General features: G+C 39.5%; 1 protein-coding gene across 3 annotated transcripts in view; it reads right to left on the minus strand.

The window, feature by feature from the left end:
- The window catches only part of FMNL2 (formin like 2), a 304,567-nt gene that overhangs the window by 64,423 nt on the left and 222,723 nt on the right, over positions 1–17,421 (minus strand). For all 3 annotated transcript variants that reach the window (XM_029225790.1, XM_029225791.1, XM_029225792.1), the window contains exons 7-8: positions 3,581–3,689; positions 95–171 (exon numbers count right to left, since the gene is read on the minus strand). In XM_029225790.1, the coding sequence (XP_029081623.1) occupies positions 95–171; positions 3,581–3,689 (186 nt within the window). The remainder of the gene's footprint in view (positions 1–94; positions 172–3,580; positions 3,690–17,421) is intronic.

Raw genomic sequence — 17,421 nt, forward strand, 5'->3', positions numbered from 1 at the left:
ATGCTTGAAAGTTTCTCAACTCTAATTTGATTGTCGATGAGCTCTCTGGTGTCCCTAGTTCGATTCAGATTTGTACATTACAAAGCCAGCTTACCTTGGATTCTTGTTGTTCAAGCTTAGTGCAATCTCGTTGACAGCATGTGGATGAGACATGACCATGTTGAAACCATACTGAAATGGATGTGGAAAAAACAAAGCATTAGGAGTTAATTGAGAGGACTGTCAATGCTGATTAAAAAACAAAAACCTGAAGTTTCTACCTAATGTGATTTTATACCATCATAAATGCACTTATGTCTCTAGCACATCAGTGTCTGCACATATTTCTCTATGAAAAATTTCAGGAATGATGCTATTATCAAGGTACCATATTCCTATTCTCCATGAATAAACTATATGCGTCTCTTCATTAAAATGATGAAAAGGCTCCAGGGCCAGTGATTCTCAATCCTGACCGCTTGGCAAAATCACCTGGAACAGTCAACAAAACAAAACACCAATTCTCCAGGACCCACTTCAGGTCAATTTATTCTGAATCTCAAGGATGGAGCCCTGGCATCTGAATTTTTTAAGCAGCTTCACTGTGCAGCCAGGGTTGACAACCACCACCTCTGGTCCCTTCTCTTGGCAATGGTTATCTAGACCAAAAGCCTAGGAGAACCTTCCTTGCTCTGAGGCGTGGTAACTTATCCTTCTATAAAATGAAGCGAGTTCAATAACGGGATCAAGAATCATTCTTGATTCTGCCAAATTGAGGAATTATTCCTTCTCCTCCAAACTCACTCTCCGCTCATGACCTTATTTCCAATTACACCGAGAAAACATAAGCAATCAGAAAAAAACTTCCAAAAGCTCCCACCACCACGTCAATCCACCCACACAGATCTGTGTCTTCCCTCCTCACTTCTTCCTAAAGATGAACTCTCCACACTTCCATCTAAGGCCATTCCCCCCACTTGAGTTCTTGATCGCATTCCCTCCAACCTACTCAAGAACAGTATATGCTCCAGCGATTCTCCCATTCCCCCATTATTATTTTTCCCTCTCTGATTCACTACCATTAGCGTAAAAACATGATGCAAATTCTCCTTTCTTAAACAACAAAAACAAAGTCTCTCTTGACCCAACAACCAGTGTCCAGCCACTCTCTCATTTTTCTGCTATTCTTTTACAGCAAAACTCCAACCACTCGTGGTCTCCAATTCCTCTCCTCCCATTCTCTCTTGACACCACTTCCGTCAGGGATTTCATCCCCAACACCACAATGAAACTGTACCAGCAATGATGGGCACTTTGCTGGAGCCCATGGCCAACCCTTCATCTTGCCTGACTTGGCAGCAGCACCGGACACAGCTGACCACTCTCTGCTCCATGAAATACTTCCTGTGCTTGGCTCCTACTTCCCTGGCTGCTTCTCAGTCTCTCTAGCTAGTTTTTCCTCATCTCTCTGACATTAAACAGAGTGCCCCAGGGTTATCTGGGACCTCTCTGCTTCTCTGTCTATCCCTGCTGATCTCCTTCACTCCCCTGGGTTTATATACCATCTACTGACTCTCAAACTTTTATCTCCAGCCCAGACCTCCAGATCTTGAACTCCTGACTGGCATATCCGACCCCTATTTAAGATCTCTATTTGGATATCTATGGACACCTCAAAGTTAACATCCCCCAAACTGAACTCCTAATCAGGTCTCCCAAATCTGCTCACCCTGCAGCCTTCCCCATCTCTTAGTAGACGGCAACTCCATCTTCGAGGCACCCAGGACTGCTAGTGTCCTTACCACCAAAACGAAACCAGAATCTGGCCACCTCTCATCACCTCTACTTCTATTCTCCTGGTCCATACCACCATCAACACTCACCTAAATTAATGCAACAGCCTCCTAAAAGGTCTACTTCCTTTTGTCTTTGCCCCCCAGGATGATTCCTAACACAGAAGTCAGAGGGATCATGTTAAATTCAAGTGTCAGATTAAGTCACACCTTTCCTCAGAACCTTCAATAGCTTTCTAATCACAGCAAAGCCAATGTCCCTTCATTGGCTTATAAAGCCCTGCATAATCAGGACCCCCTTGTAACTTCAGATTTCATCTTCTACTTCTCTCCCTCTTATTCATTCTGATCTAGCCAACCTGACCTCCTTTCTGTGTCTTCAGTACATCAGACCTATTCCTGCCTCGGGGACTTTGCACTTGCCCTTCTCCCTGCCTATAATTTTCTTCCCTTAATATTCCTTACCTTGTTCCCTCATTCTAGTTTTACATAAATGTTATCTTCTCCATGACACTTTTCTTGCTAGCCTATTTAAAACTGAACTCACATTTCCCGCACTTATTCTTATTTCTTGATTATTTTTTCTATAGTACTAAGTAGTAGTTCTCTGGAGGCAGTCTTCCTGGGTTCAAATCTGAGTCCACCATTTATTAGCTATGTGATCCTGGGCAAATTACTTAACTTCTCTGTATTTCAGTTTCCTCATCAGTAAAATGGCGAGGGTAATATTACCAATCTCACAGGACTGTTACGAGGCTCAAATTAAGTAGTAGGTTTAAAAGTACTAGACTTTAGGAAGCACTATTTAAATGTCAGCTTTTATTTCATTTCATCACTATTATTATCTGGAATGCTATATAGTTTACCAATTTAATTGTTTACCATCTGTCTCCCCTCAATAGAGAGTAAGTTCCCTTGGGCACTTATTTATTTGATGCTGTATTCCCTGTGCCTAGAACAGGGTCTGTCTGGAAATGTTCAAAAAATATTAATTGGTTGAAAGAATAAATGCATGTTTCCCTTCTTAAATTCAGTTTGGCATGCTTATGTTGGGTTTGAACTCTAATACTGACCTATGCATTTACCACCCATTTCTACTTGGACCCACCTACAGGATCCGTTTCAATGGAAATCAAACGCTATTTTCTGATGTGAACAATGTTTGTCTAATTCTCAGCCCCGGTTTGCTTTTACAACTATACTTTTGACCCTGTCAGCTCACCCTAGATACTTCAGGCTCTAACTCCCACTTTGTGGTTAGGATTAATCCCACACACTGTAGTTAGTTGCTCCCACTGTTTTTCAGAGTGGGGATAACCTCTAAGGAGGACTCTGCACTTCTACCAAGAATCCTCCAAGTGTTTCTTACGAAGATCAGCAACCACAGGGTCCAACACACAGTAATTATAACTTCTTGCCTATTCATCATATAACCCTTTGAGAAGCAATGACCTGTCCAGTGTGAGAGTCTATCATTCCTAGGGTCCTAAAGCTGTTCCATTATTGCCCACAACCAGTGGCTTATGCTGTCTTTAATAGTCACAAACATTTACCAAGTAATCTAGACAAGCTTGCCATTATAAGAGGAAAATGTCTTCCCTTAAATACATTGTAAATTATAAATGTTAATTAAAATATAAGGGCGATGAATTATGAGCACTAGAATGAACTAGACCTTTCTTTTTTAATAGAATTTCATTAAATCCTGCTATTTACTTCAAATAGAAATAATACAAAGTCACCAAAGAGAACAAGATCTGAGCCCGATGAATTCAGATTTTTTTAAAGGATTATAAACAGAAACATACCTGATAATTCATGATGGCACGTAAACACATGATACAGACATGCACGTCATCTTTCTTACTCACTAATCTTGAATTTTTCAGGGTTCTTCTGCTTGGCAAAGTATTATATCTACAAATAAAAAGGGAAACTTCTATAAAGCTATAGATTACTTTCTTAGCAGAGGCAGATGCACTTTAAAAATGGACACTGTTCTCTACTTGTACCTACAGCTAAATGAGGATTGCTGGTCAAACCACCACTAAGTAACCCATCACCACCAACCACCCCATCACCACAAAGCTGTTTCTGTAGACTATGAGGCCTACACAGTTCTGTGTACTGGCTATCATCTTGTCAGGCAATATACCCACGGACAGCGAAAGAACTCCACTCACTGCATATAATGAATCAGACTATACATGAGACGAACCAACAATCCAGGCTCTAATCAGCAGGCCAAGCCAGATTTGCAGAGGTGATTTGAGACAACAGGCATACAGATGGCATTTTTAAACAAGTGAAGGGGTAGAGCTCAGCTAATAGGTAGACCTCCTATCATGTGACCCAATTTTAACAGCACCTTCCCATCACTGTTATCAGGAGTTCCTGCTTCAGAGTTTAAACCTAGGCAAGGTCATATATTAGCAACTGTGATATCAGTCTGTGACACTGAACCTTAATAGTATGCAAAACCTAAATAGTATACAAATGCTTCCACAGCCTGATCCCTCACCCAAAGCCTGGTATGGCAGCTGAAACTGAGATGGAAATATGCTGACATTTCAAAGGGTTAGGATGTTTCAACATTAGGGTTCATTCTGGAGACCCTACATTGCTAAGCCTTAGTTCTCCTAAGGCTTAAAATCTGCAGATTTATGAGAACCTGCAAGTCATAAAGCAGTGACAGTGTAAGATGGGGCAAGTAGAAAGATGACAATACTGAGGGCTTCGTTATGAGCTCTAAATGACTGCTTCAGAGGGGAAACAGATAAGTTTTCTCTGCAACTCCAAGCCTGAAATGAAAGCAAATTTCAAAAGTTGTCAACTACTTTCCCACAGAGTCAATGACAGAAATGTTCCACAAAAGAAGCTATAGCGGGCTTCCCTGGTGGCGCAGTGGTTGAGAGTCCGCCTGTCGATGCAGGGGACGCGGGTTCGTGCCCCGGTCCGGGAAGATCCCACGTGCCGCAGAGCGGCTGGGCCCGTGAGCCATGGCCGCTGAGCCTGCGCGTCCAGAGCCTGTGCTCCGCAACGGGAGAGGCCACAACAGTGAGAGGCCCGCGTACCGCCAAAAAAAAAAAAAAAGAAGCTATAGGCCTTCTTTCTCCTTGAATTAAGCTAATTAAACATTTTTAAAGAAGGCATAATTAATATTAACTGCTTTCAAAAGTCTCACAGGTGCAGGCTAAGATTTGAAAACTGAATTGACAGGTCTCCAACTGTTCAGCTGAGCAGCTCTTTTACATTTTCTATTCAAAAACCATCAAACAGAAGAAAGATAATTCTTTCACACAAGCCTACTAATACGCCAAATACATTTTTGAAAAGCACCTTGGTAAGTCACTGGCCTCAATATACCAGACTGTGCAAAACCTGGTTTGCTCATATTACTTTTAAAGAAGAATGCTTTGCTTGAGGACTCCTGCTTTACTCACACTGGAAAATAACAATTCAGCAATGGAAGGCGGCCTAATCCAGTTTTGAGTGCGAAACAAAGTTAAGGAAACACATGCAGATTTGAATGTTATAAGCCCAATTTCAACATCTAAAATACAACTTTAAAAGATGTCACTCTGGGGCTTCCCTAGTGGCGCTGTGGTTGAGAGTCCGCCTGCCGATGCAGGGGACACGGGTTAATGCCCCGGTCCAGGAAGAGCCCACATGCCGCGGAGCGGCTAGGCCCGTGAGCCATGGCCACTGAGCCTGCGCGTTCGGAGCCTGTGCTCCGCAACGGGAGAGGCCACAACAGTGAGAGGCCCGCGTACCACAAAAAAAAAAAAAAAAAAAAAAAAAAAAAGATGTCACTCAGCCATAACCCTAGCCTGAGCATGATGGCTAACACACCGGACAGAAGTCTCACAGGGACCGGTGCCCCTTCAAACAACTACATGACCTGTCTGACCCAAGAACCCCTGGTCTGCTTAATCTACACCCAAAGGTCTCTCCCTTCCTCTGCTCTTCTTAATTTATTTTAACCTCAGGTTTGTATTTCTTTAGTTCTCATTTCTAACAAAGCAATGGCTGCTAGCATAAAACAAAGTCATCTAAGATTAAGCTTGAAAAAAGAAAAGGTATTATCAAGGGAACCAATCATCCTTTGCTAAATTATATTTATGTGCAGCAGTGACTGCAGAAGATGGACTGGCCAAAGCAAATTATTCTTTAAAGAAGATGGGACAGGTCATCACACAGGCACATACTTCTGCATCACTTCCAAATAAAATTTAACGATTCCAGCAAGTAGACCAAATGTAAACATTTAATGATGCTTCCTAAGAGGTGTAAAGTAACATAGCAGTTCCTTCCTTTTACTTATTAACCCACAACTTCGGCTATATTGAAATAAAACTCTTCCTAAGAAGACAAAATTTCTTTGTCATTACTAACATTATTTGCAGAAACCACTAAAAATTGATTCTAATATCCTACTTACTAAATAGTAACACAAAAGGCTAGTATTTGTTTTAATAGGTGGTTAATCTCAAATCAATTTTCTGGATCAATATTTGAAATGCATTTAATATGAAAAAGCACATGCATACTTATCAATATTAAAGGAGATTAGAAAGTACATAATACATAAAATAACAATAAATAAAAATGTATTTTATTAATGATACCCTATACTTAAAAGCAACAGAGCTAAGCTTTTTTCTAAAGTGAACGATATTTAATATAAGATTAATCTTCCTCTAATTTTTGGAGAATACAATATACAAAATACAATATTTTTATACAAAAATACAGTGAGCATTAAAGGCAACATTTGAACTTGTATTTAAAATCATAGCATTACAGGTTTTTTTGTTTGTTTGTTTTTGTTTTTGTTTTTTTGCGGTACGCGGGCCTCTCACTGTTGTGGCCTCTCCCATTGCGGAGCACAGGCTCCGGACACGCAGGCTCAGCAGCCATGGCTCACGGGCCCAGCCGCTCCGCGGCACGTGGGATCTTCCTGGACCGGGGCACGAACCCACGTCCCCTGCATCGGCAGGCAGACTCTCAACCACTGTGCCACCAGGGAAGCCCTGATTTTTAACTTAATAGGAAATTTTGCTCTATATTTTGGAATTCTCATCTAAAAATTTTTCCCCAATTAAGGAAATGCACTCCTAATTAATTCACAGCTCTTTGACAAACACAAAGTATTTGCAAACACCTTAACTGAGGATCACCTTAAACCTCCAAGGCTAAATTTTAGGGACTGTGTCATGGGTTAGCATGTATATTAATCTGCTCTTCAGCATGAACATTTTGTGGAATTTGACAATTTATGTAATTAAATATTTGGTTTATTTGCTTTAGTTGTCATCTGAGTAATTTATTACCTTTTTTCTTTTTGAACATGTTTTAAATTCAGCTCCAATGCACAATGTTGATACTATCCAAAGAACACATCCCCATGGCACTAGTTTTACTAGATCCCCCAACTTGACTAACAGAATTAGGACTAACAATTTACTACATATCCACTTTCCACAAGGACACCTGGACGAGGTAAGCAATCTATAAGAACTGGCCTCTGGTGCTCTCTACCAACCACAGGAAATCAAACCAAACCTAAGTGTTTAAGGTCCAAAGTTGATTTTACCAAGCATCTACTGTTCATGCTAAACTTTATTAAGTGCTAAGGGAAAATGAAAGATGAAGATGTTGCTTCTGCCACCATCTAGTTTAGGAAGCAAGAGGTGATATCGATAGCCCCTGTATTAAGATGTTCTCTGTCCACACCAGCCCACCCCTTCTGCTGCATGCACATTCTAATGTGTAAAATGAATTCAGTAATAGTACACATACCTGCACAGCACAATATGGTGGAGTGATAACAGTCACACCTCAAACGAGAACACTTTTTTGCAAAGCAAGATACTTAAAATCCTCATATAACCTTTTCTCAATCAAGCCATATTTGACTGAGTTAATAAGACAGACCTACTCTTAGTAACTGTCTTTAGGCATATGAAAGTTGTTTTTAAATGAGGCTCTAATTCAAGAAGTAAGTATAAAAGGAATGGACAAAATTGTGGGATGAGTATCAGAAAGGTGACATAAATGAACATGAAATATTACTAACACAGATTTAAAACACACCATCTCATGAGTCTTTGAACAATGGAGTTACAAGACACTTCCATTCATTATTTTTATCTATATTGAAAATTTTCTACAATTAATGTATATTACTCTCCAAATAAAGAAAAAATAATGTTGCACAAAAAACAAACCCTTACAGGTGGTCTAGGTTTACATCCATCTAAAGACAGAAAGCTAACTAGATCGTATGATGATAATGCTTTTCCCACTTTAGTTACCCCACAGAAGAATGTTTCCTAAAGGCCTCTTAAGTAGAGAGCTGGTCCTTAAGTGGAAAGCCAAGCTGAGGGTTTCTCTGAAGAGCCCCAATTCCACCACAACACAGGCAGCAAAAGAACCAAGTATCATCAGAACAGCTAAGCTTTTAAAATCCTATTCCCTGGTGCTGCACACATCCACCTGGATGCCAATCGACCTGAATACAATGATTAACAGTTTCCAGAGAAAACAGATGAGGTTAACTGATGAGTGCCACAAATCTCTACCAAATGTATGAGTCACACTGACTCACTTAGGCAGGGCTGGAATTTCACAGCAATGATCCATCACCAATTAAAAATGCGAACAGCTCAGATGAGATGTGTCATCACAGCCAAACACTGTGTGTACAAGGTGCTGCTGCATGGTCATGTTAACACAAGTACATATGATGCAGTGCATTATCTTTAAAAGGGTAGATAAGGCCGCCTCCGGTTCTATGTCACAGCCCTGTAGGCTAAGCTACCTTCACCTTTCACAAGCACTGATCATCCCGCTTTGGCTATTTGAATCAACTTTCCACAAAGACCTGAGCTTCACAGGGATTACATCAGTGACTCAGTAGAAGATATGGGTGCTTCTGTGGAAAATGAATACCGTTGGCATGTGTCCCATTACAGAATTACATACAGTGAAACCAAGTACTATGATGGTTTCTTCCTGAAGTTATTTGGAAACAACTAAAACAGAGCCAACAGGACAGGTGGAGACTGCCCCCAGTTCACTGTGATATATTCAAAAGGCCCCAGTGGGAGGCAGCAATAGTTGCCCTGTGGTCTCCTACGGATGACTGAGGCAGATAAGCTCTAGTCCTGCCCTATCTAATATGTCTTAAGTGATCCTAGATGTCGTCAGCAGTTAATGGGGTATGTTCCCTCAGCTAAGACTTGAAATTGGCTTCTTCACTAGCAGTTCTCAAATCTCAGGGTACATCACAGCTTAATGTAGAAGCAGGAGGAAGAGGGGCTTAGAAAGACCTTCAAGTCCATTCTGCCCCCTCTCCACTGCCTACCACACTGATGGTTTGCACTGTGATTACGGAACTATTGGTTTTTGAGGCGACTGTGGATCTGGAGAGGAAAAACAGCACAAGCTAAAATCTCGCAAAGCCAGCTGTTCTGAGATTCAGTTGTTTTTCCTGAATAGATGCTCCCCAGATTGTTACAAGACTTTAATCTCTAGAGTTCTGAAAAAGTTGATTCTGGCATGTTTTGCCAGTTTTCTCACTGCTTTGATGGATCCTGTACTCCACCATTTTCAGTGACATTCCATAACAGACACTTAGAGATCCTGAGTAACATACTCATTCTGAATACACGTAACAATTCCTTCAAGTTAAAGGGAAACAGTCAAACAAGGTGCTGCAACAATTATGTTTCTCTGGTGATGCGGGGTCGTTCCCCAAGATGTCAGGATCAGAGAACTACCTCAGATTCCAAATGAATAAACAGGGAATGACATATTTACAGAGAGGTTGTGGCCCAACGCCTGGATCACGGGATGGGGGCACTAAATTCTGTCCAAGAACCTTTCCTCCGCCAGACGGGCAAGCAGAGTTCTGAGGCTCTGGATCCGTGGACACAAAAGAGGGGTTTCCCAGAGGCAGAAAACAGCCCTGAGTCTAATTTTTGGCACTCCTGCCATTTGTAGGAAAGGGAACAGGGAAGGGATATTTAGGGCTGTCTTTCTGAGGTCTCAAGGGTTGTAAGAAAATCCTGTTTTTTGAGAGGTAATTTTGACAGAAACACCACCAAATTTCTCAGGCCCTCTTCTCCATCCATAGCAGAACTGCCTGCTATCTTGTTACTGAATGAAAACTAAACGTTGCCCTCATAATTCAAAGACAAGATATTATCTTGGAAGAGATGCCAGGTAGAATTCACCAAGTTCTATGAACGTGGAAACAAACAGATGGCAACACTGACTTCAGATCAAAACCAGAGAGAAATGACTCTAACCACTTGTATTAATTTTAACCAGTATAACCAGTATTAACCAGTATTAATTTTAACCAGTATAACCAGTATTAACCAGTATTAATTATAACCAGTGGTTATAAGTTACATGAAATAATAATAAATGAAGTTATAGTCAATGCTAGTAGGAGTAAGAGGCACAAAAAACTAAGCAATTGTTGCAAATATCTTTTAAGAAACCTATACAATGTGTTCTGTTTAGTACTATAGTGACACCTGCGCTATCTGCCCAGGAGCCTGTTGTGAGCACCTCGACCTGCACAGTACTGGCAGCAGGTGCTATGCAGAAAAAAAAAAAATAGCTCTATTTGAAAACCTGTCAGAATGACTGTTTAGTGAGAGCAACCAGTTGACTTCTTCTAAGAAATGTCAAAGCAAGTAAAACCTGAATTTTGGACTCCAGAAGGCAAAAAGAATAGAGGTCTGCAAAGGAAACCTGGGGAAGTAGCTCTCTTGGATCTGCTTGACCACAGATTAAATACACAGGAACTTCTCTTGCCAAGTACATATTCATAGCCTGAATTACATACAATGTTCATTGGAGTTCTGGTTAGAGCCATGTTGTGCTATGCTTAAACTGCCATTCATTGTAAGAGAATCTAAAAGAAAGCTATAGTAACTCTGAACTAGTTCCTTAGGTTTAGGAATGTAACAGACAAGTGGGAACACAAAATGAAAAAGCTTCTGCACAGTAAAGGAGACAGAATGAGAAGGAAACCTGTGGAATGGGAGAAAATATTTGCAAACCAAATACCTGATAAGGCCTTAATATCCAGAATATACAAGAAACTCCCACAAATCAATAGCAAAAACAAACAAAAATCATCTAATTAAAGAATGGCAAAGGACTTGAACAGACATTTCTCCAGAGAACACATACAAATGGCCAACAGGTATATTAAAAATGCTCACTAATCATCAGGGAAATGCAAATCAAAACCACAATGAGACAGCACCTCACACCTCTCAGATGGCCATTATCAAAAAAGACAAGACAAACAAGTGTCGACAAGAATGTGTATAAATTAGAACTCATGCACACTGTTGGTGGGAATGCAAGTTGTACAACCACTATGGAAAACAGTATGGAGGTTCCTCAAACAAAAGTAGAACTTCTGTATGTAATGATCCAGCAATCCCACTTCTGGGTATTTATCTAAAAGAACTGAGACCAGAATCTTGAAGAGGTATCTGCATTCACCTATTCCTTGTAGCATTATTCACAAAAGTCAAGATGTAGGAACAACCTAAATGTCCATCAACAGATGAATGGACAAATATGGATAAAATATGGTTTAAAAAAATAGCAGTGATGTGGTGTGATAGGAGTTTTAGCTGATGCTATGGTAGTAATCATTGCAATGTACAAATATATCAAATCAACACATTGTACAACTTAAACTTACACGATGTTATACAACAATTATATCTCAATAAAAAATTAAACTAACTTACATATTCACATACACATACAATATTAAAGTCATGAAAGAGAAAGGGTTGCAAATTCCCTGGTGGTCCAGTGGTTAGGACTCAGCACTTTCACTGCCGTGGCCCGGGTTCAGTCCCTGGTCGGGGAACTAAGAAAGGGTAAGGAACTGTTCCAAGTTAAAGGCCGCTACACAGACACAACTAAGCACAATAAATGATCCTTGCGTTAGATTCTGGACAGAATTTGAAAAAACTGTTATGAAATAGACTGGGATAATTGATGAAACTAAAGAAACTGAACTAAAAATTGTGTCAATATGTAAAAGTTCTGATTTTAATAATTATACCATGGTTATTTAAGAGCATGTTATAACTAAAATTGTAACTAAAATAATAATTTTAGTGTAGGTATATTTGTTCTTAGGGTACCTATGCTAAAATAATTAGGTATAAAAGGGCATGATTCTGTAACTTATTCTCAAATGGTTAAAAGGTGTGTATGTTTACAAAGCAAATGTGCAAATGGCAGAGTAAATTTAGGTACAAAATGTTAAAACAATTGTTGAATCTGTGTAAAGAGCATAAGGGGGATCATTGTACTATAGTTGCTTTTTTTAAGTTTTCAATGATATCAAAATTTAAAGTTACAAAAAGAAGAAGAAGAAACTGTGGTAAATACATACACTGGAATATTATTCAGCCTTCAATTAAAGGAAATCCTGCAATATGTAATAACACAGCTGAACCTTGAGGACATTACTCTATGTGAAATAAGCCAATCACAGAAGGACAAATGCTACATGATTCTATTTATATGAGGTATCTGAAATAGTCAACCTCACTGAAGCAGAGAGTAGAATGGTGGTTGCCAGGGGCTTAAGAGAGGGCAAAGTGGGGATTTAAAGGTATAAAGTTTCAGTTATGCAAGGTAAGTAAGTTCTAGAGATCTGCTGTATAACATCTTGCCTATAGTCGACAACAATGTATTATACACTTAAAAATTGTGAAGAGAGTAGATCTCATGGTAAGGGTTCTTACCACAACAAAATAATAAAAAATAAAAGCAGTATGCTTTACAAAAATAACAATGGGTGATAACATAAGAATGAATGATAAGTAACATGTCTATGATAATTCTGGATGTACAGGAGAAAGACCTATCCTGACGAAAAGCTAGATGTGATCAAATCCTGGATTTGTTTAGAGATCTACATCTGCAAAGCACCAAGCTCTTAGTCAACACCAAACGGAAGCCACTGTTCACCCAGTGATGCCTTAAAAAAAGTCTGATCACCCATCTATTATCTTCAAAACATATGCTTATTTCTAAACATATTCTTATATGTGAGTTTTCTATATGTCTGCCTCACCCTCTGAGCCTGTATTATCAAAGGACAGTATATTACTGCAGAACCTTGAAAGGAATGTTTCCTGAACTGACCTAACCAGGTTTTCCCAGAGTCCAGCAAAAAGGTTTTCAAAAATATTCTGTGGAGTCTCCATGCCAACATTTGTGGGATTTGTAATATCTAGGTCCAAATGGCAACAGGAAAAAGACAAGGTATATATTTTTGCCTCTTACCAAAAGTGTCTTCAAAGGTCTAACTATTCAGAAATTAAACTAATATCTACCTATAAATAGATAAATTAGAACTCCCCTGGAAGCTAATGTAAGGGTTCAGCCCAACAGAATGCAACGCCAATTAAGTATGTCACATCGTTTGGCATAACTGTAATAGTCTTTTATGGTTCCAAGGTCTGGCTAATAGAATTTTACCAAGATTTGGGGTTTTAGGTTTCCTCTCCCTTACGGTTCAGACATGACATCACCTGGGCATATTTTTTCTATCAATTAAACTCATAAAATACTTGATGCTAAAAAAAAAAAAAAAAATGACCCAAGCACTTTTCTGTCTCTACAGCCAAAAGAAACAGAGCTGAAAGAGTAGAACCCAGATCGTTCAAAGTGGGGGTAAAGGAGGAGGGGAAACAGAGAGACAAAGACAGAAACAGAGACATGGGGCGGGGGGCGGGGTACACAAAACTCCTTATGAACCTTTTTTCTTTTAAATCAGTTACTGAAATTTTCTGTTGATCTGTATATCCTGTTAGAGGACCAGGTGATAGCTAGAACACAACCTGTAAGTCAAAAGGTCTCATTACATGCTTTTTGAATGGAATCAGTGAATCAACAGACTCCACCATATGAATGGAGGGTCAATAGTCTGAATTTTCTGATTTTCAATTATATTCCTTTCGTCAAAGGCATTTGCTATGGAGTGGCTAATTAATCAGGATATGACCCTAGGTGAGAAGTGTCCAAGGAAACCATCTAACTCCTGTGACTTTTCAAAAGAAATATTTCTATGTTCATCCAAATTTGGCCCTTCTTTTCGTAAATCTTCAATAAAATATTGTCGATGAGCTAAAATGACAATTCCACAGCCTGGCCTTCAATGCAGTACATAAACTGGCTCTACGCTACTTCCAGCCAGACTCATCTATTCAGTTTCCTAAACAAAACACGCAGTCTCACCACTGACCCACTGCTCATACCACTCTCCCTTCCTCTCCCCTCTCCTACCCACGCCTCCCAGCCTTCCTCATGTTGTTTCACATGCAGACCAAGTCATGACTCTTCCCTAGGTTTGACTGTTCACTCTAGCCTCTAAGGTTCCAGATCATTAGTTCTGGTTATACACAAGTGATACTTAACATGTGTTAGTGCATATGTGCGTGAACACACATGCTTCTCAATCAAATCATATATAAAGTCACTGACAAAGTGTAAAGAAGTCAGAAGACTTTGATTATAAATCCTGGCTCTATCACTTACGACCTATGGATAACTTCTCTGTGCCTCCTCATCTGTAAAATGGGGCTAATAACTCTTGAACACCTCCCCAAGATTTCATGAAGATATAACGATGTAAGTATGAAAAATTCTTTTATCAGTCATGAATCATGTACAAACATATTATTCCATGTATCCTTCTGTATCCTCAGCACTTGACAAAGCACCCTTCACATGTTAAGTATGCAACAAATCTTGCAGATGAAGACACTAGACCAGGCCTGTAGGAATTTGCTGAGTCATCTTTAGTATTTTCCTCAATTCTATGTAGTTATTTACTGACTACTCACTGTTGCACCAGGTTCTTTATAGGAATTGTTAATCTCACAACCTATGAGGCAGGTCCTAGATCTGATCTGAGAATCTGTGAGACAGAACCCAACAATGCCCTGGCCAGGTGACTTGTTTTTCCATTTCCACATAGCCTCTTCTAGTCAGTTTTCCATCACAGAAAAGACCCAATAAAGAGGTGGAACAAGTGAATCAGTCTTTCTCACAGTGGGAAATGTCTGGCAAATCTGCCGGTATGGTGCACCCACAAGCTACGATTAAGGCTGTCACCATTTTCATAAGCAAGGCCCTTAATATAAGTTCCAAGCTGAGAATGTGGAATGTACACTCAACCCAAGTACAATTTTCTCTGTTTACAACACCAAATAAAAAAGAAATGCACAAATCTGAAACACAACAACCTAACACTTTTGACTTGTTTCTGCTTACAAATGTGCTGAAAAGGCAAAGTGACAATTTGTAGTTACATATTATTTTTGGAAAGTCTAGGACTTTAGAAAGTCTTTATTTTATAGATGGGTACTGGGTACTGCATTTTCTGCGACCTTTGATCTTCAGGTCAACAGTCTAGCAGGTTAAGGAAGGTCTTCAACAGTTCTCCTTCCTCAGAAATAAAACTCAGGTGTTGGCTATAATGATCAGCTCCTCATTGTTCTTTTTTCTTCCACTCCTTTGCAGTATTTTCTCTCCTTCTAAAGTAAGTGTTAATGAAAATTTTAATCAGCACCTGCCATCTCATCTGGTGAACAGAGAGAATTCAAGCCTTGAAAATAACTGTTTAAATATATTTTTCTTTGTAGAGTTTCCCCTTTAAATTGGCAGCTAGGGTAAATTCTTCAAGATCCTTCCATAGGGAAATATTAGAATAAACAAAGTTAAGGAAACTGAATAAACGTAGAATAGAATACAGATTACAACTCTCAGTCATGACAACTGTAAAAGGTCTGAGTTGATTTTGTAGAATTTGGGGGGAGAAGAAGGAAGAGAAAAGAGAATAATGATTGTTTCAGAAATTACATTCTTAATTTATAGAAGCTGGAAAATGAACAAAATTGAGTTCAACCTCCTTGTTGGGAATCAACATAGAAAGTGCTTTGGCTTCTAACTATAGAATTCGAAGATTTTTTTTTTTTGCGGTACACGGGCGTCTCACTGTTGTGGCCTCTCTCGTTGCAGAGCACAGGCTCTGGACACGCAGGCTCAGTGGCCATGGCTCACGGGCCCAGCCACTCCGCGGCATGTGGGATCTTTCTGGACTGGGGCACGAACCCGTGTCCCCTGCATCGGCAGGCGGACTCTCAACCACTGCGCCACCAGGGAAGCCCCCGAAGATATATTTAATGTGATATTATAACAGTTTAAGTTAAGAGGTTAGGTGATCTTCTACCCCCAGCAATTAAAACTCAAGGTAAAATGCTCCTGCTGAAATAAAAACTTGTAAGAACTTAAAAGAACTCAACTCTTTCAAGATACCACTTACTTTATAAGCAAACTGGTACAGAGCTGGTGTTTCCATATGTTTAAATAGGATCACTGTTACAAAGAGATCAAGAAAACTGCTTTGAACAGAAGTATCTATTGCAGTGAAGGCCAATGAGCCACATGGGCCATACATGGAAATAGGTCTGCAGTACCTAATTCCTTAGGTCTTAGAGAACAAGGTCTTCAAGCTGGGCCTCAAGTGCCTCATCAACAAAAAGAGTTGAACAAAAACCTGAAAAGAAAAAAGTTTATTCATAATCTCCCCTTCCATAAAAAGTCACTATCTTCATTTAATAAACTTTCCTTTCAACGCCTTCCCATTGCAAATAGGTGAAAATAAAACTATATTAACAGAGAACTTTCCATCTTACTCTTGTCATTCATTTAGGAAACATTCTTCATGTTTCTATATGACCTTATCTTCTAATAATTATAAATATTCTAACACATTGACCATGGTCTCCACTAGAGCATTTGGCACCTTTGGATAAAGTAGAAAAAGGCACATCTCCTGGGAAGGATTAGCAAATCTTCTCCTGCACGGTACAACTTAACATAACTCCATGTGGACACACTGATCTTAAAACAATAATATTTATGGAGGAAAAAATCATCCTGTGAATATACAGGCAGGATCACATGGTGTGACAGTTTGAGTCAGGGCACCTCACTTCAAATCCTACCTCCTTCACTCACTGTTTGATCCCAGGCAAGTGGCTTAACCACTAGAGGCCTCGGTTTCCTCATAGGGATAGTAATAGTAACAGCTATGTATCTCATAGAGCCATTGTCAGCAGTGAATAATCACAGAAGGCTCTTAGGACAGTGCCTGGTACACAGTGGACACTCAACAAAAGCTTTTTCCCCAATAAAAATTATATCAATGCTACCAATATCTTTGTGCCCATTTTAAAATACTTTTTAAAAATTACTCCTATGAAAAACATTGCCAAGAATGGGATTACTGCATTAAAATGTGTAAACAAGGATGTAAACTTGAACTCTTCATGTAAACCCACTAAGTATATAAGTGCTAAATAGTAGATGATGACTATTCAAGAGATGCCATTCCATTAAGATAATAATTTCAGGAAAAGCAATGAAATTTGTTCTAGGAAATCTTAGAAAGAAATATAAGTAAGAGTTAATAATATATTAAAGGAAATGTAGATCTTGGTTTCCTCACCACAGTGGGAAGGTCAGTTTGGATGGCATACAAGGTCTACCCAGCTTGGTATGTCTATGACCCAATCTCTCC

Source organism: Monodon monoceros, unplaced genomic scaffold (genome assembly GCF_005190385.1).
Source record: "Monodon monoceros isolate NGI ecotype Baffin Bay Population unplaced genomic scaffold, NGI_Narwhal_1 Super_Scaffold_16, whole genome shotgun sequence".
NCBI classification, from domain to species: Eukaryota; Metazoa; Chordata; class Mammalia; order Artiodactyla; family Monodontidae; genus Monodon; species Monodon monoceros.